The sequence below is a fragment of the Podarcis raffonei genome, chromosome 16, assembly GCF_027172205.1.
Source record: "Podarcis raffonei isolate rPodRaf1 chromosome 16, rPodRaf1.pri, whole genome shotgun sequence".
In the NCBI taxonomy this organism is placed as follows: Eukaryota; Metazoa; Chordata; class Lepidosauria; order Squamata; family Lacertidae; genus Podarcis; species Podarcis raffonei.
The window spans coordinates 26,680,044-26,705,801 of NC_070617.1; the positions used below are offsets into that span (position 1 = coordinate 26,680,044).

General features: G+C 47.1%; 1 protein-coding gene across 3 annotated transcripts; it reads right to left on the bottom strand.

Annotated features, from left to right (window-relative positions):
- Positions 1-191: 191 nt before the first annotated feature.
- On the bottom strand, positions 192-25,755 carry PRR14L (proline rich 14 like). Of its 3 annotated transcripts, none has more exons than XM_053369627.1 (9): positions 25,621-25,755; positions 23,042-23,563; positions 20,163-20,244; positions 12,262-17,848; positions 8,138-8,206; positions 6,808-6,970; positions 4,587-4,693; positions 4,233-4,304; positions 192-3,546 (listed from the first exon to the last, which is right to left on the bottom strand). In XM_053369627.1, exons 1-9 carry the CDS (start codon positions 25,738-25,740, stop codon positions 3,270-3,272), a joined length of 6,999 nt encoding a protein of 2,332 aa, XP_053225602.1. In that variant the 5' UTR covers positions 25,741-25,755; the 3' UTR covers positions 192-3,269. The 3 variants fall into 3 exon arrangements, with proteins under 3 accessions (XP_053225602.1, XP_053225601.1, XP_053225603.1); XM_053369626.1 differs by having other exon boundaries at positions 20,163-20,247; XM_053369628.1 differs by lacking the exon at positions 25,621-25,755 and adding an exon at positions 25,132-25,410 and having other exon boundaries at positions 20,163-20,247.
- Positions 25,756-25,758: the final 3 nt, after the last annotated feature.

Here is a 25,758-nt window from a genome sequence, read left to right on the forward strand (position 1 = left end):
ACACTTGCCTAGAAACATTTCACAGCAGCTTACCCTGGAATGGCTTGCATAAGATTTACTTGCAGATCTACTGATATTTTAACAACTAGCCATGCGTTTCCCAATCTGATACTTTCCAGGTCTTGTATATCACTGAAAATTTAAATAAAGGCATTGCTATAAAACAAAGAAATCCCTTTAACACACGCATGAAATGTTATTTTTTTTATTTCCATAATTTAACATACGAAGAAAGCAAAATTTCAAACTCAGACTACTGGAATTAAAAACAAAAACACCACATAATAATGGCATGACAGGTACAAAAATGTGCAAGTTTCCATTCAGTTTTTATTAATGCAAAAGGCTTAAAGAAGCCATTTCTGAACACTAACCACAAAGCAGTTGGAGCCTCATCATAGAGCTCTGGGGACGTCAGCCAGACCAGCCTGACAAGGAGACAGTCAAATCTAACCACTGGCAGAGATGACCAATGTTCTGTCCCTGGCGATGTTACCTTGCAAGCCCTATTTACTCCTGGCAGCTGCAGAGGGATTACATTTTTATGTACTCCTGATTTCATTCAAGCAGACACAGTCCTAACAAGCCACATTATTTTATTACAAAACGATGTTCCGGTCCCAAAGAGCTTACACCAGAGGCTGCCTTGGCTCTTTCCTGACAGGGAATTTTCGTTCAAGTGCTCTGGGTAGAATTTCTTCAATGATTCTACTGAAAACTAGGAAAGGAAAAGAATTCCAGTCCCCACCTTGGAAAGGGCCTTGCCTGAAGGCAGGTTCTTCCTCGGGAACCTATCCTCCAAACCTCTCTCATGCGGTAGGGGCAGCTCCAGAGGACACTTTTCACCAGCCACACTACTGCCACAACCCGTCTACGGGTCCGATAAGAACAGGGGTTAGAGGAACTTGCATCCACACAAAACAACGCCTTTAGAAAGAATCCCAGGTAGGGAAGAAAGCCTCTTTCAATGCCAACCATTGTTGGGATTGCCACAGATCCCACCACGTTACAGGGGAAATTTGGCTTCATTTTCTGGTCAGCTGCAACAAAACAAAGGCAAGAACAGTCCTTGCGTTCCCATGTTGCAGCTTTACAGAAATGCATTCTCAAGAGGAAGCGAACAAAATGGGAAAGAAAACCACACCCACACAAAAGACACCAACAACAGACAATTCAAAATTCACAGTGGAGGACATACTCCTGTTCAGAGCACTGACCCTGCCTGGCACTCATGGAACATCAGCTCAACAACGGAATTGGAAATCCCCACATCACAATCTGTCCTGGTGTGCTGTGTCATAGAATCCCACTATGGGACAAAAAAATGTATTTTAAAATGTACTTCTAACGATGATTCTATTCAACACATCCAAAATATTGAGACTAGAGATGTTCAGGGATCGCCTACCATGATAAAAGTATTATTTGCTAGCCAGGAGCGTCCACAGATTTGCATGCAGTAGCAAACATAACGTCAGTCACATATGGAACTGGCTACGATATCTAGTCCAACCTTCCCCACAGTGGCAGAACTACAACTCCCACCAGCCCCAGCCAGCATGGCCATACGATACTGGGGCTGTTGGGAGTTGTAGTCCAAACCATCTGGAGAGGGTGCCACTTCGGGGTAGGTTGCACCATACAAAAACGATTCCCAGTTTTCTCACCTTTATCACATTGGGGAAACTATTTCACTTGCCCATACAGATGAGTATGCAGCAGGAATCCAACGGTTGCTTCAGGCACATGTGCGGCAGCCCCCCACCCTCCACGTCTCCAGTTTACAGGCCCAGGGTTTTATCACAGGCAACTGGGCTGACACCTTCTGCTTCTTGCTTCCTCCGATGTGGGGATGGCAGAGAAGCGAGGGCAGCACAGATTTCACCCCTGGGCTTGCCCGAGTTACCATCATCTGCTATATTGATTGGATGCCAGAGCAATGCTCATTCTGGAGGTAACAAGAAGGTATCCCAAAGGGGCATTTGAGGTACAGAAAGTGCAAATTTTAAATGAGAGGGAGGCGAGCTATGAGGATTTCAGCCATTAAATCTGGCCCAAATTATAGGCACTGCAGACACACAGCAGCTGCTGTTCCCTACGGTAAATGCTCAAATAAAAATGGGGAGGGGAAGAGTATCCCAGAGCACAGAAATTTCCCAACTGGGCAGGGGGAGGCTAAGCTTTCCTGAGTGTGGCTACCAATTGTCACTGGCTGCTCACCAGCTTCCACCTGTCAGGATCCAGTACTGTATTACTCACCAGGCTATACAGACCAGTTGGTTATTAATAAATTTGTTCAACTAGATGAGCTAGGCAATGCTTGGCCCCAAACCTATAATTTTTCAAGTTAAAAAGAGGAGGAATCTAAGAGTCACAGCATTTGCAGGCAGGGAGAAGAGACGATGCCGGGATGGGGAGATAACCCAACAAAATGTGGCGCACTTTGCAGCTGAAATCCACTGGTGTGTCAAATACCGAAAGGTTCAAGTCAGCAAAAGGAACATAGTGAGGAGGGAAAGAGCGGGGCTGAGCTCATGCTACCTGCTATCCCTCGTCTGAGGGGGCAGGATGAACAATTACAGCCATTTCCCAGGGGAACCTCAACCCACAGTGTCCGTACCACGCATCTTTAAAATGGGTCCACATGCAGCAAAGAAAGTACAAAAGTGCAAGTTGTTATGTTGTCGTGGGATCTCCCAGGAGAGACTCTGGCTGACTTGAGACAATTTCAATCAAGAGAGCGGCAGGGGATCCTTGACTGGTTACGGAGGATGGGGAAAATGTTGAAATCTTGCTTCACAAGTGCTGCTTGTGAATAAGCTCTTCCCCCTGCTGCCTATTTTATTCAAGCTTTTCGGTCCTCCTAGCCCCCTACGACATCTAGGGGTGGGGGGCACAAAAGAGCAGAGTGGCCGAAAACCCAACACACACATACATTTGGAAGTTCTTTAAATCCTGTTGCCTTTGAAGGTGCATTAGCCTTTAATCTGCCCCACCCATTTTCCCCAGAGGATGTTAAAACAATGATTTTCAGTGAGGCTGCAAGGAGGATGACAGAGCCACCTGGCTGTGTTAAAAGGAAATTAGAAGCTCTCCTCCCCAGTGCTTAATGAACTATCTCTACGGCCATGCCAGACAGGCCCGTAAACAAGAGCTGATCGTCCGGGGATCGGAGCAGAGTGGTTTCATATGGGGAAACTGATTTCGTGCCTTTCCGGGCACACTGAAGCGCTAAAGGACATGGGCCGTTCCCAGCCGCCAGCCCACCCTCAACTGCCTGATGCTTGCTCCTGCTCTTCCTCCTTGGCAAAGAAGCTTTCCAGGTCTGTCAGTTTCTGGATCAAGAGAACGTCTAGTTCTCTTCCACCCAAGGCGGCCTTCTGAGCCCGGGTGGAACCGCCCATCATTTTGACTCGGCTGCGTGCTCTCCTCTTCCGGGGAATGGTGAAATCTTGGAACTCCAAAATCCGCTTCCTCTTTTGCTGGCTGATGGAGATCAAGGACCCGTTCTTCTCCTTTGGCTCCTCAAAGATGGTCTCCAGACACCTGGGAAGGCCAAAAGAAGTAAGCTTAGAATGTCACTAACTGCATGACATCTCACGGACCACAGGAGTGTCAGGAACAGCCCTGCTCTGAGAGAGAAGGCAACTAGAATGACTAAACAGTGACCTCCTGTGATATCTGTAATTCTAAAAACCTCATATCTCTGCCACACAGAGCTAAGCTGTACCTTAAGAGTTTCTAACCACAAACCAACCCTTTTTTAGAAATCCAATCGCCATCATCCCGTTGCTAGGACACTTCCCAGATGGTTTCCTGCTGGCATCTAGATATCCAGGCAGAATATCTTCCAAGCCTCTCCCTTTGCTCTAAAAGTGCAGCCAAAGATCAAAGTTACAGCAGGGAGGAGGGGTTGGGAAGGGGCTGAACAGAAGCTAAATCTAGTATATTTCCTCATATCAGTGTATATTTAGACATATTTTTCAGAGTGAAAGTGGGTATGAATATGCTTCTGCACATCACAGAAAGACAATGTAACTCGTTCTCATTAGCTCACTACTTTATGACTACCCCCAACAACACAGCTCATGAACAAATGAGAGCTATTCAGTTTTCTGTGAATTCTCTTTGTACAGCAGATTAACATCCTGGAACTCAGCTATGGAGGCTTGCTATTCTGTCCCAGGATGGGTCCAGAGAGAGAGCCCTTCCACTGGTATATGTAAACCAACCTGGTTGTAGGGGGAGATTTGTAGTTCTTGTTGGTGTATATTTCTTCCAAACTGAATTCTGTCTTCTTCAATCTGGAAGAATGATAATCGAGATACATCAGAAACAGCTGTAATCCATCAGATCTAGTTACTGCTGCGTTTGGTCAGAAGAAGAAAAAAGGAGTTTAAGAGGCACACCAAAACGTTAAGAGATTTGGGATACAGGTTAAGCACACAAGAAGAGCCCTGCTGGGTTCAGGCCAAGTGGCCCATCTAGTCTGCGCACAAGAGCATACATTAATAGAATCATAGAATCATAGAGTTGGAAGAGACCACAAGGGCCATCGAGTCCAACCCCCTGCCAAGCATTCCTACCTTTTCGGTCGGGGAAGTCCCATGGGGGTGAGGTTGGGATCTGGTTTAGGGATAGTCTTTCGAATCCGGATCTGAGATACTTTCTTTGGCCTCTTCTCCAGTTCAGCCTGGTGAAAAGAAGAGGGTTATGCAATTACAACATGGCTTCAGATGCTACAAGCTCCAAAGGGAGGCATTCCACCAAGCTGGCCTCTGGCTCAGGGGTGATTATCCCATTTTATCCTCACAGAAATTACGGGACAGGTTGGGGCAGGGGGAGAGAAAGGAGATGCACACATAATTTGCCCAGAGATATCCTCTGAGATGCACAGCCCAAGGGTGATCTGACTTATTGCCAAACCTGGCCCCCTGTGGCAGCTACTGCTCTGCTGACAGTCCCTCTTTACAATGGCTCACCTATAGACCGTAGACCAGCCTTCTCCCAACCTGGTGCCCTCCAGATATTTCAGACCACAATTTCCATCAGCCCCAGACAGCACAACCGTATGATGCTGGGGCTGATGTGTGGTGGTCAGGGCCAATGGGAGTTGGAGCCCAAAACATCTGGAGGGCACCAGGTTGGGGAAAGATAAGATAAGATAAATTTATTGTCATTGTCCATATATACACAGTATACACAACAACGAAAATCAAACACCCACCCAAAGACCGGGTTCACATACACATTTGCACGTATCTCCAACATTCTCATCCTATTCAGACATAATCTATAAAACATAACATAATCCAGAATATAACATAACCTATTTAAAGGCATAACATAACCTAAAACCTATCTCATTCCTTCCTACTTCCTGCTTGCTATTTCTTGCAACTGGCCCTAAGATCATTATTTAGTGCAATCAGAGCTCTTGGATAGAAACTATTCAGAAGGCGTGTGGTTCGTGTTTTCATTGTCCTATATCTTCTGCCCGAAGGCAACAGTTCAAAGAAGTTGTGAGCAGGATGGGTGGGATCTCTCAGGATATTGTGTGACTTCTTCAAAGTGCGAGACGTGAAGATCTCATCCAGGGTTGGTAGTTGGAGCCCAATAACATTCTGGGCAATTTTAATTATTCTCTGTAAAGCTTTTTTATCCGTTTCAGAGCTGCTCCCATACCACGATAATACACTATAGGTTAAGACACTCTCAATGGTACTGTGATAATAGGACAGAAGTAGGTGCTGAGATAGATTCAGTCCCCTGAGCATTCTCAGGAAATACAACCTCCCCTGCACCTTCCTCACAACCATATTAATATTTGCAGTCCATGAGAGGTCCTCAGAGATATAAATGCCCAGGTATTTAAAACTACCAACCCTCTCCACCTCCTCGCCATTTATGTGCAATGGTAAAAATACACATTGCACACATTGAAAAGTGGCATACAGTGGTACCTCTGGATACGATTTTAATTCATTTCAGGGCTCCGTTCTTACCCCGAAACATTCGCATCCAGAGGTGCACTGTTCTGTGCAGGTGCAGGCGGCGGTAGCCTGCTTCTGCGCATGTGGAAACCTTTCCTTTACTTCCGGGTTTGCTGCATGCGTAGCCCGAAGCATTGGTATCCAGAGCGATTCGTATCCAGAGGTAAAGGTAAAGGGACCCTGACCATTAAGTCCAGTCATAGCCGACTCTGGGGTTGTGGCGCTCATCTCGCTTTACTGGCCGAGGGAGCCGGCGTACAGCTTCCGGGTCATGTGGCCAGCATGACTAAGCCACTTCTGGCGAACCAGAGCAGCGCACGGAAACGCCGTTTATCTTCCCGCCGGAATTTATCTACTTGCACTTTGACGTGCTTTCGAACTGCTAGGTTGGCAGGAGCAGGGACCGAGCAACGGGAGCTCACCCCAACGCGGGTATTGGAACCGCCGACCTTCTGATCAGCAAGTCCTAGGCTCTGTGGTTTAACCCACAGTGCCACCCGTGTTCCATTCCAGAGGTACCATGGTATTAATTCTTACAAACAACCCTACAAAGTAGATCAGCACTACCTCCATATTATGAGAGGTGGGAGGAGATAACAGAGCTAAAAGGTAGAGTGGTCTGTTAGAGCCTCCCATCCTTTCCCCACAAGGGTAAATCGAAGATTATTTTTTGCTTCCATTCCCTCCCCCCACCACTAAACATGCTTTCACCCACACACATCTTAAACCAAGATAAACACCCGTCAAGCAATGGGAAGCACCATTCACCCTCCTACCAACTTGTGTACCCGCCTTTCCTCAGGACATCACTCACCTTTTCAAGCCGGCTACCAGTCTTGGGCAACACAGGGACAGGAACGTCCAGTTCGTCCAAGGGAATGACTGGAAATGCAGGCACTGGAATTCCAAGAGGAGGTGGTGCTGGCTCCAGAAGTGAGCAAGATGCATGTAATGACGCAGAAAATGAAGGTTCCAGCCTAGGAGGAGGACAAAAGAGGCAGTGAGTGTGTGGGGGAAGAACAAAAATGCTGATTAAGGCCAGGGATTGATGATGGAGACAGCATCAAGATTGGTTCTGGTGGGACAAGTCAGAGGGCCAAAGCCAGTGGTTAGCTGGGGTTCATGGTCATGGCCGTAGCTTAGCGGTAGATCATCTGCTCTGCATGCAGAAGGTGTGTGTGTGTGTATTCTTAATTTATATAATGCTTAATACTAAAAGGGACGCGGGTGGCGCTGTGGGTTAAACCACAGAGCCTAGGACTTGCCGATCAGAAGGCCGGCGGTTCGAATCCCTGTGACGGGGTGAGCTCCCGGTGCTCGGTCCCTGTTCCTGCCAACCTAGCCGTTCAAAAGCACATCAAAGTGCAAGTAGATAAATAGGTACCGCTCCGGTGGGAAGGTAAACGGTGTTTCCGTGCACTGCTCTGGTTTGCCAGAAGCGGCTTAGTCATGCTGGCCACATGACGCGGAAGCTGTACGCTGGCTCCCTTGGCCAATAAAGCGAGACGAGCGCCGCAACCCCAGAGACAGCCACGACAGGACCTAATGGTCAGGGGTCCCTTTATCTTTACCTTTACTAAAATAGGCTTCTCAGCAGCTTCGGAAATATAAACTCAATTGCACAACATTATAACATGAACACCTACCACAATAAAACAATCCCAATGAAACATGAAAATATAAAACATCCATGATTAAAATATGCAACAAAAGAGTTGGGTGGTATATAAATACCAACAATAAATATATTTGAAAAAGAGGGCCAGCTGGGAGAGCAGAGGCCAAGGATTGAAGAGGCAACAGTGATATATGCACTGAGCGCCCTCCTCCAGGGTGTTTTAGACTACAACTCCCATCAGCCCTGCCTGCACAGCTAGGAGCCGCAGTACAAAACAACCTCAAGGGTGTCAGGGTAGCAAAAAGTAATGCTGGGCAGGCATAAGGACATAGGAAGAGTCCTCCTGCATCACGCCAACACTCAACACTTCTAGGGAAGAATCCAGACGCATTTTCCGCAATGACTCCCTAGTCAGAGACAGACACAGTTTCAGGCAAGGTGTAAAATTGACCTCGAAAGGGGAGATCCTCAAGTCAAAGGCTCCTTTGTGTGATGGGGGGTGAGGGGTGGGAATGCCCCCACTTACCTCACAGCATCAGCGACAGTGCTGGGGTCATCCACACACTGGTCAGGCACCTGAGGCAACATGGCAGAGCTGGTTCAGATAGGAGAGAAAGCCACAGAAAAGCAAAAGTTAGAGATGAATCAGCACAAGTTACATTCCAGGCAGGAGGGGAGAAAACATTGGGCTCTCTCTCTGAGCTTCCTGGGGCCACGTGTTTCGGAGACCCCTTGACTAGGAGGAAGGGTTTCGGCCTGAGAGGCAGAAGCCAAGAAAATATAAAACAAGAGGGTGCTAAGTTTAGCCTGAGAGGCTGGAAATCATTTAGAGAAGCTCCTGATGGTTTCAAAGCTACTTCTTTTTTTAAAAAAGAGCAAGTTCAGAACATCAGCCTTCCTCAACCTCGTGCCCTCCAGCCTACAACTTCCACCAGCCCCGGTAGGCAGAGCTGTTGCTGGCAGAGGCTGGTGGGTTGTAGTCCAAAATACTTGGAAGGCAGCCGGTTGTGGAAGGCTGAAGGAAGTTGCAAAGGAAGCTGAGCGCTAGGGGCATCTAAGGCTTCCAATCAAGGCTGTGACCTTTCATTCCCTCGCCTCATCTTACTGGAGCACTTAATTGGAAAAGCCACAGCAGGAGAAAGTGAGAAAAACCAGGGAGTCCTGGAAAAAAGCAGTCCTGAAAGCCTTTGAATGGAGCAGCCACCATACATGGACTTAAGAAGCCATCCAAGGAGATACTGGAGAGCTGGACAGGGTTTGAAACTGCAGGAGAACTTTTGCAGTTTTGAAATACTGCATCCATTCAGATTGCCCTTTGTGGGTACACTGGGGATCCAGAGGAGGTTTGGGGTTCAGGAGAAGGGAAGACGCAAGCAGAGCTTCACCCTTCAGGACTCTGAGCCCACCTGCAAGGCAGTCCATGCTTGGTGTGCAGGATGGCCAGAGAGGCTGAGACTGGCCTCTGCTAAATATGTGCCAGTAGAACTGGATGAGGATTAATGACATGCCCTAAGGTGGAAACCTCAGCTGATCCACACCTACCACTCGCTGACATTTTGTTAACAAAACCGCATGTGAAATGGATTCCCAATATTTTTTTGCCATTTGTCCTTAAGTTATTATTTTAAACTGTGGTGCAGTGACAATAGTTGTACATTGTGTCTTTTCTACAGGTTGCAGAACCACCCTCAGTTCAGTAACATAGGAAGGCAGCATACAAATTAAAGACCAGAGCCTCACACCAGCATCTTTTCCAAGCCTGGAAATAAGGTCAGGGAGGTCCCAATGCGTTAAGAGAGATTCCCTCACAGCGTCTATGGAATGCTCCCCACAAAGAGGCCCTCCAAGCACCAACCTTGTCCAGGCACAGAGGTGTCCGTTTTCCTTGGCATTTGGACATATCCAGTGATATTACATTGTTAAAAATGGGGTGGCTTTTTAAAAAAACGAAACCACATGGTTGTGCAATTTTATTACTTGCATGCCAACCGCTTCAGGACATTTTAGTGGGAAACAATATAAAGGTAAGGTAAAGGGACCCCTGACCATTAGGTCCAGTCGTGGCCGACTCTGGGGTTGCGGCGCTCATCTCGCTTTATTGGCCGAGGGAGCCGGCGTACAGCTTCTGGGTCATGTGGCCAGCATGATTAAGCCTCTTCTGGCGAACCAGAGCAGTGCACAGAAACGCCGTTTACCTTCCTGCTGGAGCAGTACCTATTTATCTACTTGCACTTTGACGTGCTTTCGAACTGCTAGGTTGGCAGGAGCAGGGACCGAACAACGGGAGCTCACCCCGTCGCGGGGATTTGAACTGCCAACCTTCTGATCGGCAAGTCCTAAGCTCTGTGGTTTAACCCACAGCGCCACCCGTGTCCCTGGGAAGCAATATATGGATTTAATAAACCTTAAAGCCGAACTAATTACCGCAGAGCTAGGGGAAAGGGGTGGGAAGCCTCACTAACAGAGGCTCTTTTCCGCTCTGACCTGCCCCAAAGAGACCCTCACTGCAGGGTGAAGTGTTTTTTAAATGAATGGTTCTGGTGTGACTTGCCCTCGGATATAGCCATGAGAAGCGCAGGAGGCGATTAAATGCCTTCAATGCCTGGGTGTTCCTTCTAAGCCTTGGCTTGACCACTGTGGGGTTCAGCCGGGGTGGGGCAATTCCCTCTGCCAACCTCCTTTGTACACAGAGGGTGAGATAAAGCAGTAGAGCAGATCTCGGTCTTGAAAGGGGCTGCCTCTTTCCAAGACACCGAAAAGGGGGGGGGAGCAACCCACGGTACCTTGCTTTTAGCAAAAGGATGTGCAGGAAACTGCTCCACAATCTCCACCATAAGGTCAAGAATTTGGTAGGTAGAGAAGTCAGAGGAGTGACAACACACAGTTAAATCCAGCACTCTCTGTCCCTCCAAAGCGGTACATTTCTCAAGATGGCCTCACAATGATTCTGTATTTTGTTAGAATTGTATTTTATCAGCTCAGGCAGCATTCCTTCAGAACATGACACAAGCGCCTTCATTTGATAGTAAGAGAGTTACAGATAAAACTCACATTTTACGTTGATCCTCCCAACTTGCTTTCTATATGCTGAACATTGTCAAAATCTTGACAAGTACACGAGATTAAATATTTGTGGAAGGACACAGTTTGGTGGCAAAAGCTCTTGTTTTGTATGTAGAAACACCGGGATGTCATCCCAGAAACCTGGCTCTTATGCAGGACTACTTAAAAATATATTTTAATAATCTCCCAAACCTTACAGCAGCCTACACCAGCCTGGTGCCTTCTAGATGGTTGGACCGCAGCTCCCATCTGCCCCAGCCAGCACAGCAGTGCTGGGAGTTGGAGGGTACCCAGAAGGCAGAGGCTGCTGCCTTAGAATCACAGCAGATCACATCAGAAAATGCTGTGCTTGAGAGTTCCACTAGGTATTAAACAGCTTCTTCACATGTTCTGCTAAACCCGTTTTAAAAACAGGTCAAGGAAGGCGAAAATACCTATTTTTAGAGTTTTTAGTTCTTAAAGTTCCTCTTTTGCAAACCAACAGGTAACTGAAATTGTCTCACAGCTGAGCCATATGCAAAAGGTTTATTTCCTCCCAGTAGGCATAGCAAATCGACTGCTTTATCCATTTTTATTTCTGGCCATTGAAAGCACAGAATCGGCATTCTGTTAAGCAAACCTACAAGGTATTTCCTTTGCTTGACAGACAGATGCAGCAAGTAAGCCCCTAAAGGGCAAGGTGGTGAATTATTTAATTTTTTTCAGAGGAGTGGAACAAAAACCCAACTTAATAATTTTAGATCACACCCCACTGCCTTGGAATTACAAAAGCCACAAGTTGAAGAGAGAATACTACTTCAACTTCCTTTGCTTAATTCTGTTTTTAATTCGGGTAGTCAACATTTCCTGCTGACTTTTGGTGATGCCCTTGGAGCAACATTTACTTACAACTCCCCCATGCTATCCTGCTCAAAGCTCTATCTCTGAGGTGCATGTGGGTTGTTTTCAGTAAGGGTAAACACTCTGAACCTAGGCCAGCCTCTTTCCCTACCTGGTGCTCTCTAGTTGCTTCAGACTACAACTCTCATCAGCCTTAGCCAACCCAGGTGAGACGGGAGTTGTAGTCTGGGACAGCTGGAAGGCTGGGAAAGTCTGGCCTGCAGGACCCATTATGGAAGTCCAAAGTCTGCGCTCCGTAGTTCCGGACTCTGAAACCTCTCCTACCTCACACCTCCGGGAGCTCTGCCACCAGATTCTCACCTTTCCGCCATATATATTCTGGCACGTGGTGTGGGGTGTGTGGCCGGGAGGGGAGAAAAATGAGAGTTAGTGGAGCAAATAAACCAACCAAGCCTGGCTCCGCTCCAGCTGACAAGATGGCGCTCTGCAGGGGAGGCATCTTGCGTGAGCAGGTCTCGCCAACGGCAGGCACACACACATGCAAGGTGGAACGTGAGCCCCCCCATAACCTCCTGCAGTTCCTAATGCTGCGCTCCCCTTCCTCTCCAAGAGACAGAAAAATACATAGAATCCTAAGAGTTGACAGTGACCCAACGGGCCTTCTAGTGCAACCCCCTGCAATGCAGGAATACACACACACAGCCGCACAAGATGGGAGCCTCGGGAATAAGGGGGAGGGAGCTTTACCTGTTCCCGAAGCCCAGCCTGGTGGTCGCAGAAGTGGCTGGCTGCCACTTGCAGCGCTTGGAATGGAGAGGAGTGAATTCGGAGGGACGGTTGGGGGAAGGACTGTGCTGGCTCCATATGGACAGAACTCGACCCAGCGAATAGGGCAAAGAAGAGAAGAGGTCAGCTGACGCAGAAGCGGAATGTCTTAACCCCTTCAAGCCCTGGGCGAGCTGAAGTGCAGCCAGATTCTGGACCGCTGGGAGGCGGCTGGTGAGGCTCCTTCTTCTGGTCCAGATCCGATAGCAGCCGGGGGAATAGAGGGCCAAGACGGTGTGGAGGCCAAGTGGGGAGCAGCCTGCCCTCCTCCGCTGAGTCGTGATGGCCTCGCTTCGCCAGCTCTCTGCCGCGCCGAGAGAGGCCAGCGGTGTGGTGGTGTGCGATTCAGCAGGGACCCAGGCATCTCTCTGGACTGGTGTGACACCGAGGCAGCTTTGAGGCAGGAGGAGAGAAAAGGTCCACTTGGAAGGCTGGAAGCTGTGGGCCTCCCCCAGAGCCAACCGGTGGCTGTTGCTAGGGTCGTTGTGCTGTGCTGTCAGCCCCGGGAGGTTCCTCGCTGGGCTGGAGTCCAATTTTATATGGAAAGTCACAGGGAAAACAGGGGCACTGAAGGCCAGGGGGGAGTTATTATTGCCCAGTTCCAAAAAGAACAGGTTGGTCAACTCCAGAGGATAAAGTGCCAAAGATTGAGAGGTGAACATCTTGAAGCTGCAGCTGCTGCCATTAAACCATGGAGAGTTGAGCTTCAAGTCCACGCAGGAGAAAACTTCCAAGAGCTTCTTATGTCTGAAGTGGCTGTACTTTTCAGGGACAGAGAGGAGCTCTGTAGAGCCCAAGAGCTGGTTGCGGTTTTGAGGGTTTCCCGGCAGTGCCAGCAATTTGTTAGCCAACGCTGACAGCTTCCTCAAGAGCACCGGGTCTTTGGTAAGTTTGCTAAGCCTGGGGCTGTCCAGCAAGCTGCTTTGGCTGCCTTGTTGCTTTGGCATTTGATCCCTGACTGTGCCTTCTCCTGTGTTTCCTGTAACAGTGAGCTTTGGGGCAAAACAGACAGAATCTGTGAGCTGGCACTCAGGCTTTAGAACAATCGCAGAGGGATTCCTGAAGGAAACAGAACTTGCCATTAGGTGACTTTTTCTTGCTGTTCTGAGCTGGTCCGGCCTAGAAATCCTGACCCAGGCTTTCCCCAGCTGCCTCCTGAATGGAAGAGGTGATCTTATTCTGCGAGTGCATCTGAGGGAACTCCTGCTTCCATCGTAACTAAAGTGAAAGGCTTGTGGCAACATGCAAAAGACTACAAGGACAGGACTGTCATTGGTGGCTGGCGGCTGGCTTTGGCTCCTGAAACTCCCTAGGCTTTGGCTTTTGGCCTCTAGGTAGTCCAACCCATCAAAGTCCTTGGCTCTCTTTGGCCTTTTCCACCCCCTGAAAGTGCTGCCATTCTCACTGACCTCAACTCCGCTCCCCGAAGCAAAAGCATGTGGCTTCACCACCATCTCACGGTAAGAACTGCTTAAAGGTGGTGCAAGGCAGAAGAATCTCCGTTTCAAGAGGTTTCTGGATTTCACCTTCACTTTAGCTCTTCTGTCTTGAACAACTGCACCACAGGAGGCAGCAGGCAGAGCTGGAACTTCCTCAGCCTCCTCTTGCAAGGGTTTCTGGGTAAGCATCAGACAAACACCTGATTCTGAATCTCTCGCCTTCTCAACAGGTATTTCAATGACCAAGCGATCTTCCAATGGCTTCTTTCCGTCTCCTGCTGGCTCCTGGGTGACCTCTCCAGCCTGCCAGCTTCTTCCTTGACTGCTGAGGCATTTGGGGGAAGCTTCTAACCTATGACCACCTGAAGAAGGACAAGGCAGGACGCTGCTGCAAAAGATTTCCGGAGACAGTCTTGTGGAAAGTAAGCATTTAGTTTGCAAAGCATAATGCACGTTCTTTAAATGCCGTCGAGCAACAACAGTTGGCTTTGAAGGATCTCTGATTCTGCAAAACTTGGGGTTGTGCAGCAATCTGCTAAGTTGCAAAATGTGCTCAGGTAGGGGGACAAAAGAAGGCTGTGTGTGTATTTCAATCTTGAATGGGAACACAATTTCTTCTCGCCCTGCAGAAAACCTCAAGCCTTGCAAGAGAGCTCCAGAAGAATCTTTAATGCCTAGAGGGTAAACTGTTACCTCCGTTTTCTCAGTGGACAGATTGAGTGCTCTCTGGTTACCTTCCAAAGACTGTTTCATCTTTTTTGAGGGGTTAGGACTATCAGAAATAATTGATATGTCTTTTACTACTTCCGCTCTTCGCTTGGTACCTACTGCACAAACGGACGTTTCCTTGCTATCTAGAGGAGAATCTCTGGGTGTATTTTCTTTAACAGAACAGCTTGCCTCTTCATTCTCTGAATTTAACAGGTTAACATGTTGATAACTGAGTCTACTGAGAGAGAAGCTGATTGTTCCAGGGTGTTCTTTGGGAAAAGGACAACAGCGACTACATGGAGGAAAAGATGGAGATGTCCATGGATCATCTTTCTGAGACAAGCAGATGGCTGGATTCTGAGCGAGCTGCACTCCGAAACATATACTTGCCAAAGTAGGCACTTCTTTGTTCTCCAGCGGCTTTGAACACACTCCCTCCATACTTTTCTGACAGTTTACAGAGTTTCGCTGGAAAAACATTTCACTAGGAGATGATGCAGGCCCACTACTACACTGTAAGAATGCTTTTTCATCTAGTACCTTGGAAGGACTCCTGCTGACTGCCCCAGAGGCAGATTCATCAGTTGTTGCTTGAGAAGCCTGATCATTAACAAACCCTATTGACCTCAGAAGTTCAGAACAACATTCTGAATGCGAGTCGACACTTTTCAGTTCTATGGACTCTTCTTTCAATGGATTGCCAAGAGATTCTGACAGCATTTTAACAGATGAGCAACTGCCTAATGTAGTTTGCTGAAATGTTTCTTGAATACTCTTTTCTTCTATTAAAAGCAACGGAACTGGAGTTTTGCCGTGGCCCCTCTCCGAGCACAAAGAGTTGTTCCGATTACAGTCAACAGATTTTTCAGTGTCTTCACTTGAGGTCACAGCCTGCAGAGCGTGATCCACCTTTTGCTTCTCTGAGGACATCAAGGGAGGCTGCTGGCATTCTGAAACATCCTTTTCTGGGGATTCATTTTTCTGATTCAACAAAACCAGTCTATTAAAAGGAGGATTCTGATGCGGAAAGGGCTGGACTTTTGTCTGACAGATTTTTTCCCCTGGCTGACCTGGATTGTCAGCACATAAATCCTCCAAGGGCAAAAAATCAGGCTGCTGCTCTGTGTGACCTGGGAAGCTGGAGTGCATGGCAGTCTTCATACTGGAGCATTCAGGTGCAAAGGAGGAAGAGGAGTGATGGTCTTGATGCTGCCTTTGTTTTCCCTCACCTTTGTCTTTTACAAGTTTGCCAAGTTCAAGGCAGTTCGTTTTGCCAAAATCTCTGTAATCTGCCAGTTTCTCATCTATTCTGTTTCTCCAACTCTCTCCACATGTTTTTACACTTTCAGCTGCTCCCGTTCCATCAGATTCAGCCACCAGCGAAGCTTTACCTAATTCTGGGTTTGAATCTGCAGGGAAAACACTGGCGTCAACTTCCAGCGCAATGTGTGATTTCACAGAAGTATCGTTGCCGTCAGACCTCTGAATTCCAGCTGCCACATCTGCCACTTCTGAAGCTTCAGGACAAGCTACATCCCAGATTCTTCCAGCATCATCTGAGTCATCACAGGGATGATGGTCCCCTGCCTTAACAACACTGCCAGGCTTCTCGGGAGGGACACCTTCCCCGGCAGATGCAGAAGAGTGACTTGCTTTCAGTCCATCAGATTCTTCACTTCTGCTTTTGAGAACACTGTTACTGTCAACATCATCATTAGCAGCTAAGCAGATACCTCCTAACGAGGCGCAGCAAGTCTCAATGGCAGAAGACAGGTCGTTCATGCATGGGTTCCCAGGACTATATGCTTCGATTTGCGCCATTTCCTGATCAGCTGGCTTCTGCTCTGTATCCTTCAGCATAAGGCCTGTGCTTTTCACGGATGCTTCCCTTGTTGTAATACAACTCCCAGCATTCTGACTTGGCGAAGGCAACTCTTTCTTGGTGTGAAGTACGAAGCTGGCGCTCTGCAGCTTCAGCTCTGCAGGGAATTCTTCTCTGGGCAAGCTGTCCAGTAACCTGCTGCAATTTAAATTCCTCTCGGTTTGCTGGGCAGAGGAGTAATTGTCACAGAGTTGAGCTGTTGAGGGTTTTTCTTCTGAGTCAACATCTGCTATGGTGGTAGCACACAGGTGTGTAGCTGAAGGACTCTTTCGGATTTCTGTCTTTGGACCACTGTGGGATCCCATCTGTGGTACATGTTCACCTAATCTGGAGCCACAATCCAAAGAGTCACGACTGGTGGGATTTGAATCATTGCTTGTGCTGCAGCTGTTCTGAATGCACCCAACGTTTCCCACTTCCACCATGAGAGACCTGTTTTCTTCTCCCCCAACAGCCATGCTTATGTCACTAGAAGCACATTGATGATGCTTATCCTTTTGGATGCTGTCAACCTCTATAGAGGCCAGTCTTAAGTCATCTTCTGGATGTGCAGGTGAAGAGGGAAACATGTTTTTGGCCACTGAAGATGATTCTGCAAAGCTGTTTTCCTGTGGCTGATAATTTTCTTGAATGTCTTTCCAGTAGCATTGAACAGCACCCCCTTTCTGGATTTCAACAGCTCCCTCACAGGTCAAACTGTAAGAGTGGTCCATATTTTGAGCATCCACCTCCTGTTCTTGGTTGCTTTCACTGGACATCTCTTCACTGCTGCACGCTGGGGACAAAGTTTCATCCGTATCCGGCTCAGAGGCCCATTCTTCCAGCAGCTCAATTTTTTTGCAGCTCAAGTCTTCCTCCTGCACTTCACAGACAATTTCAAAAGCATCCATGTTCTCTTCCCAGAGTATGTTTCCAAGCTCCAAATTGCCTTCCAAGTGATGTGCTGAAGCTTCAGGGGCTGAGTTTGACAGCTGAGCAGTGATGGTAGTCCCACTTTGCAAAACTGGAGAAGAGCTACTGTCATTAGGCACGTTTGTCTTATCCTGCACGGAAGCTGGATCACTGTCAAGGATTGGGTTCGCTTCCACATCTCGACTGAGGGACTTTTCTCCCGCAGCTCCTGAGCTAGGAAGGATACACTTCGTTGCTGACAAAGCAACATGGGAGATCAGAGCTTGACAATTCTCCTCCACTTCTTCGTCTTCCTGCAGCAGCTCTCTTGCTGAAGCATCATTCTTGGCGCTCACAGGTTCTAGAGAGACTAAAGTGTTGCTTCCTGAAACCTCAACTTTGGCCATGACTGTGTCTACCTCTGAGGACTCACTGCTCTCAGGTGGGACACCTGCAACCTCTCTGGCACTGCGCTTGCCTGCATGACTAAACAGCCCATCAGTCCCCTTCGCCTTCATACCTTGTGCTTCTTGCAGGAGGTTTGACAGATTTTCAGGGGTCACCTGCACATTTGCTTGGCTTTCTTCTGCACAAAAGAGAAACGGGTAGGGGAGGAGTTAATGTGCTACATGCCTTACTCATCCATTTCTTTAGTACTGGAAGAATAAGGTTATAAGCAAACTTAGCTGTAAGCAGGGTGGATAAAAATCAATGATTGTTTTTTTTAAAAAATGGCTTTTTTACATTTAAATCAGATTTTTTTGATCTAAATTTGATCTGTCTAAAGATATTTTTCTATTTAAGTTAAATTATAGCCCAAAGGCTATTCATCAGGAAATAAGGATTTGTTTTAAGTTTTTCATGTGTGCTAAAACTCAGTCTAAGTTTTAAAAAAAAAATAAATTGTTTAACCACATCAGTTACCAAACATGGATACATATGCTACAATGTTATTGTTTGGTTAAATAAATTGTTCAAATTGTTATTAAGGAAATGATTATTTTTCTCCTTCTAATAAAGTACAGCAGAAAAGTTGTCCAAATATAAACAGTTAACATATTAAACCGCACAATAATTTCATAATTATCTGCCTATGTATTTCCAATAGTATTACCAAATCAATAATTTTTGATATAACTGTAAAAACTACTCTGTAAATTTATTATTATTCCAAAAATGAAACCTTCCTCTGGTTGTAAATATTAAGATGATTACCAGCAAGAATGAGTGTTTCTGTAAAAAAATGATTTAAATCAAGTGGGATGTAAATGAAATAAATAATTAAGAAGTAAATAATACTCAGCGGGTGACCTGAGAGGCAACAAGAGCAAGATAGCAGAGGAAGCAAATAACCAGTTCGCAAATAACTAATAGCCAGACCAGATCAACCCATTTTCTTGACTTCTTAACCCTGGCCTAACTGGTTCACACAGAAAGGACTGCAGGGTCCTTTCCTCTGCTCAGTCCTTTCCCTGAGCAACAGTATTCACTCCAATTTACTCCAAGGTACCCACATGTTAATTCTGACAACGAAAGTCAAAAGCCTGACAGCACAACTACTCTGGCCTTGTAGAGAAAAAATGCCATCTCAGCTGGGGCTGGCCCATGGGCTCTCTGTTAGGGCTAGAACTCTGATGAGGTTCTAGAATTCTGAAGGCACCACTTTGTTTGTGACGAGGATACGGGTGAAACCATCTCCAATCTCTCTCACCTGCTGTTAACATCATAGAACAGATCCTGCCTTTTGCAGATTAATCAAAGCGGGACGCCACAAAAGGGTTACGGAGCTGAAATCTCTAGCGGGTACATTTATGAGCCCCTCCTCCATTGTTTGGCCTCAACAGGTATTAATAAAGTTATACTGGCTCTGAACACAGAAGTTCTCCATTTAGCCAGAGCAATGGGTAAATTGAAGCTTTCTCTCAGGAGGGAAAAAGAAGCCAAGTTACACTACTTTATTGTGTAAAACAAAATGATGGTTAAGACGGTGACCTGGATGGTGAATGGTACCGTATTTTTCGCCCTTTAGGACACACTTTTCCCCCTCCAAAAATGAAGGGGAAATGTGTGTGCGTCCTATGGGGCGAATGCAGGCTTTCGCTGAAGCCTGGATAGCGAGAGGGGTCAGTGCGCACCGACCCCTCTCGCTCTCCAGGCTTCAGGAGAGCCCCAGAGCCAGCCCCACAAGGTCGGGGGACAGAGGGAGGCGGAACGCCGCCATCCCGCTGTGGTTTGGAGGCTGACGGCGGGGAGACGCGTGCTTCTCCCCGCCGCCAGCCCCGCAAGCTCGGGGGACAGCGGGGAGGCGCAGCGAGCCTTCCCGCTGTCCCCGGACCTGGTCTGAAGGCTGGCGGCCGGGAGAAGAGCGCTTCTCCCTGCTGCCGGCCCCGCAAGCTCCGGGGACAGCGGGGAGGCGCAGCGCGTCTTCCCGCTGTCCCCGGACCTGGTCTGAAGGCTGGCGGCGGGGAGAAGAGCGCTTCTCCCCGCTGCCGGCCCCACAAGCGCCTGGGGGGGGGATAATTTTTTCCCCTTTATTTCCCCCCAAAAAACTTGGTGCGTCCTATGGGGCGAAAAATACGGTATTTCTGAAAAGCATTAGAATACACTGCTTTCCTTGTCAGGGAAATGGAAAACCATACCCAGGTATGCCGTAGGTGACCATAAAGAAGCACTCTCTGCCCCGGTCAATGTGGCCAATGGTCAAACATCCTCTCATGCTCTGTTTGTGAGGCAAAAACCGTGGCAAGCTGTAAACACTTCCTAAAAACCCATCTTTTAAAGCAGACATTCCTGGGCTCACACTATTTCGTTTTATTATTTATTGATATTCGAACTGATTCAATCCCAAATGGACTATCCAGGCAGGGAGAAGCAGCTTGGCCAAACAAATTTCTGCGTACCTGGGTTCTTCTGCAAGCCTGCTGCTTCAACATTGGAAGGGCTTGGAAGAAATCCTCTTCCCATGTGGGTTAGCCAAGGTTCCTTCTGAAACAAAAACACACACAATGCCAGCCATCAAAGCAGTAGCAGCAGCAGAGACAGAAGGGATTAATTATTACTTCCCCAAATCTTCCCCAAGCAGTGCAGGTGTTAAGTCTGTGGAGAGAATCTGTCTCTGGATATTCTTCATTAAATGTGCTAGATTGTTTCTAAAAAGATACTCTTTCTCCACGCTTATTTTGTGCTACCAATCCGCTGGCGACTCACACAGGAGCAAGGTGTCAAAACCAACCTGCCATGGATAGCCCTGCTTTATTCTACTAATAATCGTATTACGGATTTTTAGTTTCTGATTTTTATGAAATATTTGCACCAATGTTTACGCTCACCGCTTGGATGTTTTGACAATAACAAAGAACTAAATGAATTATTTCCTCCCAGTGTGCATACAGACCCAAACAGCTGCCTGCTGTTTTGAAGGAAGGTCTGTGACTGAGTGGTAGAGCAATTGCTTTGCATGCAGAAGGTCCCCGGTTCAGCCTTCAGCACCTCAAGGTAGGGCTAAAAACATTCCCTGCCTGAAACACTGGAGACCTGCTGCCAGTCAGTGTAGACTAGGGGTGTCCAAACTTTTTCCAAAGAGGGCCAGATTTGATGAAGTAAACATACATGAGGGCCGACCAAAGTTGTTGACCTTTTTTAGGATTGAAGTTGTTGAGGTTTTTATTGGATTGCAGTTGTTGAGCTTTTTTAGGATTTTAGCCTTGGAAATAAACTGCCACAGGGGCCGGATTAAACCGATGGGCAAGCCACATTAGGACCCCAAAACGGACTTTGGACATGCCTGGTGTAGACAATACTGAACCAGATGCATTTATTATAAGGCAGGTTCCTATATTCATAAAACATACAATTAAAATATCCATCACAATGGAAAATTTAAATACCACACCACCACCAAAAAGATTCCAAGAAGGAGGTGCCATTTCCTTCAGAGCAGTATGTTTGCACGGGGACAAGATACAACAATTCCCTCATCTAAACCCTTCTGTTCTAGAGATGACTGGCAGAATCCGAGACCAGGGAGAAGAGTTGGTGGAAGAAGATTGGAGGAAATTTAAAACTTATTTACAGAAGTATTGTAAAATGTATGAATGCTGATGACATTGAATTAAAATGAAGGGGTTCTAGTAATAAGAGATAAAAATTTGAAATTTGGGAGGTAAAATAAATAAGGATAAAGTAGTAGGATACGAATTTGCTGAACTAATTGTTAAAAAGGGATATAAAAAAGGGAGGCGTGAGGAAGTCAGGAAAATAAGTTAATTGAAGATGAATAATTGGAAAAGAGTGATTTGTGTTTTTCTTATTCTACTTTTTGAGTGTTGATTGTCTTTTTTTGTTTTCTTGTTAAATGTTTGTATTTTATGTATCGTGAAAGTTTGTATTGTTGTGTTTTATATTTTCTTTGTGTTTTTATTGTTCTACTTTTTTATTGTTAAACTTAATAAAATATTATTTTAAAAAAAAAAGCCTTCTGTTCTCTAAGCTGTTGTTTCCTTGACAGGTCTACTGCATTTGAGCTAATTTAATTTGTTTTTAAGAAGCGAGTTCCCATTTAACATGCAGAGTGGTCCTCAGATGAAGTATAACACTAGCTTCATACCTTACAATATTTTTAAAAGTACCATATTTTTCGCCCCATAGGACACACTTTTCCCCCTCCAAAAATGAAGGGGAAATGTGTGTGCATCCTATGGGGCGAATGCAGGCTTTCGCTGAAAAAGCCTCTCCAGACTTCACGCAGCTCTCTCTCCAGACTTCACTCAGACTTCATGAAGTCTCTCCAGACTTCACGCAGCTCCCTGCAAGGCGCGGGAGCCCTGCGCTGGGCTCCCGCGGCTTGCGGAAAGTTGCCTGCATGCCGAAGGCTGGGCGCGCTGAGCTCAGCGCGCCCAGACTTCGCACAGCTCTCCGCAAGGCGCGGGAGCCCGGCGCTGGGTTCCCATGGCTTGTGGAGAGTTGCATGTTCTGGGGGCTAGGGTTGGGGGAAGCTCGGGCTTCCCCCGCCCCAGCCCCGCGCATGGGGGAAAAATAATTCCCCCCCTTTATTTCCCCCCAAAAAAACTAGGTGCGCCTTATGGGACGGTGCATCCTATAGGGCGAAAAATACGGTAGCTTGTTATGAATTTTAAACAGACATATGAGCAAGGCTAGTTCACAAGGCTAGTACAAAGAAACAAGAATTCTGAAAGGAAAATGGGAAAGAGAATGTGCTGTTTTATACAACAATGAATCATAACAAAACACAGTTCTCCACTAGCTGTAGATTTTATATTTCAAGACATTCCATTAATAGTGGCAAGCAATATAACTTCATGATTTAATGGAAGAGGACACCCAGTAATTCACACAGGCTGCAATCCTCACTAACTACACCCACTGACCTATGAGTTATTCCCATTGAACTCAAGTGGGCAGAGGTGGGTTATTCTGACAGGTATAGGATTGCATAGTCAACATTTGATTAATTACATGCAGCAATTCTTAATCTGGTATCAGCCTATACAACATCTCCAGTATTTGGAACCGTTCAATTTTAAATCCTCTGTATCTTGTTGGGGGCCGATTTAACACAATTGCTATGTAACGGTTCTCTTCTAACACTGACACAACGGGCAGATCCCAAAATCTTTCCCCATCTTAACTTAAACATATTTCCCCACACATCTCTTTTCCAGAGAAGTGTCATGTTAATCTCTTGCGAAATAGAGGTGTAATAGAGGCTAACAAATTTATTACGGTCTTCAAACCAACACCAAATGGCCCTGATTCTTACCTCTCTTAAGCAACATATTTCCTTTGAGGATAGATAAGACTGTGCAAGGTCTTCCTCCTCAGCAACACTCCCCAATTCCTTTGTCCCTCCCGTGTCTTCCCTTGAATGTTGGTAACAAGGGTCCAACTCCATCACATCCTTTTTTGGGGTATCATCATCCTCAGCCAGATCTCTGGCTTCTGCAGGCTCTTGAGGAAGCAGATCCATCAGTCCAGGGCAAGAGGCTTTGCCTGTGCAATCCAGCCTTTCAGCAGAGTCCTGAGAACAGATTTTCAACCCATGAGTCCGGTGGGGCTTGGGTGGCAAACTGCTACATGACAGCACAAAGGTTGATGCTTCAGGTTTAGCATCAAGTACAATGGTGGGATCCGACAGAGCTGCAAGGTCAGTGGGGAGGGTGACTGGCAGACTCGTGTAGAGTTCTTGCACCACAGCAGACATGGAGGAGCTGAGAAGGTCAAAATGGCTTTTTTCCAGGGACTCCACACCGGCAGTGAGCATCAGGACAGTTGGACCAGCCACCTTTCACAACGGAAAAAGACAAGTGAGCAGAAATATTAGAAGAGCCCCCTGGATCAGGCCAACCACCCATCTAGCTCTCACAGTGGCTAACCAGATACCTGTGGGAAACCCACAAGCAAGACCCAAGCACAAGAGCACTCTCCCATCTTGTGGTTTCCAGCAACTGGTATTCAGAAGAATCGCTGCCTTTGACTATGGAGGAAGAGCATAGCCATCACAGCTAGTAGCCATTTGTCTAACCCTCTTTTAAAGCCATCTAGGTTGGTGGTATCCATCACTGCCTCCTTTGGGAACAAGTTTTATAGTTCAAATATGTGCTTCTTTTACCTGTCCTGAATCATCCTACATTCAGCTTCATGTCCACAAGTTCAAGTGTTATGAGAGAGGAAGAAAAACTTTTCACTATCCTCTTTCATTCAGGCAAGGCAAGGCAAGGTGAACCACCACCCTACCATGCCTTCTTCCAACGTCTGTTTTTCCAGGCTGCTAATGATCAAGGCCTTCATTATGGCACAAAGTTCTCACCCCTGTCTTCACCTTGCCTTCTGTGCTCCAATTGCTGATCCTCTCCTCTAGAAGCAGCTCCTTCCTCACATTCCATCCTGAAATTCCCACCTCACTTCACCCAGCTTGGGGAATTTTATCTACTAGAGGAGGAGGAGGAGTAGAAAGAGAAGGATTTGGGGTGGAAATGTTAGGGTTCTCATCCAAAGCTCTCTGGAGTTCTAAGGCACTCAGGATTCCCTACTCACTTCAAGATTGGGGGAGGCTCAAGAGGTGATGGACCTGAACCACCTTCATGGAGGCACCATAGCACAATAGTAGAGCCATAAAGGCCATAATGAATATATTCCGTATCCATGGTAAGAGGCCAAAATGCTTCTGAATGCTAGTTACTGGAAACCATAGGATGGGAGGGCTCTTGTGTTTGGGTCCTGCTTGCTGGATTTCCTTTGGGGCATCTAGTTGTTAACTGTAAAAACAGGAGGAGGGACCAATCCTTTCTCCCAATCCATCACCATCTTCTTATGTCCTTATCCCTGGCAGGTATAAAAACGCCCCCACCTGAAACCTTGCACAGCCACCAGCCAGTGTCAACAATACTAAGCTAGACAGACCAAGGCTCTGACTTTGTATAACTCAACTTCCTATGTTCCTTTCAAATTCAGCCCATCATTCAGAACTATGAGGGCAAGAATATATTTTTGTGTACGCACCCATAAGTTCCATGGCAGAGCATCTATTCGGCAAACGAAAGTTCTCAGCTTTAATCCCCAACAGCACCTCCGGTCTGGGCTTCAAGAGACCTCCTACCCATCCCAAGAAACCACATAACTGTCAACGTTTCCCTTTTTTAAAGGGAAATTCCCTTATTCCGAATAGGATTCCTCCCAAGAAAAGGGAAAAGTTGACAGCTATGAAGAAACCCCGGAGAGCCACTGCTGCCAGTCCGTGCCAACAATAATGAGGTAAACGGACCACTGCTCTGCCTCTGCAGAAAGCAGCTTCGTATAATCCTGCTGAAATCTCTTCTCCGCAACACTCAGGAGCCGTCTCGGATTTTCTACCTGGTTGCCCTTAGCTGACTAAGCCCTCCTCCGCCTGGGGGCCCACGCCAAGGCCCAGAAAGCTGCCCTGAAAAAGCTCCCTTTCCCCTCGCCAAAGCACTTTCGGTGGGCGAGTTCAGGATGGGACCCTCAGAGGATCCTCATCGTCATCACAATATTCAGTCACTTATTACCCAAGGGTTTCCTAGCCACCTTCCATACATTAAAAAACATAAATATAAATAAATTACATCATAAAAAAGAAACAAAACATCCTCCACAGGAGGAGCCTGAGTGGGGGGGGTGACCCCAAAAGTCTTATTAGCTAATTAACTAATTAAGCCCCCCCCCGCCTCGAGCTGTTTATGCCATGCTGGAGCGAAGGCGGGGTACTGGGGGCGCCTCCTAAGTCCCCCCCCCTTCGTATTACTCTTCCGGGGCCTCCACTCGCCCTCGCCCCCTCAGGTGGGGGGGGCTCCGCCCCGGCGTCTGTTTTTCCCCCTTCTTCACCTGAGCGCTGCTCCGCAGGCCGCAGCAGTCTCCGCTCCCTCCGTCATCGCGCCGCTCTCTCCCCTGCGTCTCTATGGGCCGCGCCGCTTCCTCATCCGGGAAACCAACCTGCGCCACCATATAGAGGGAGTCGGGCGG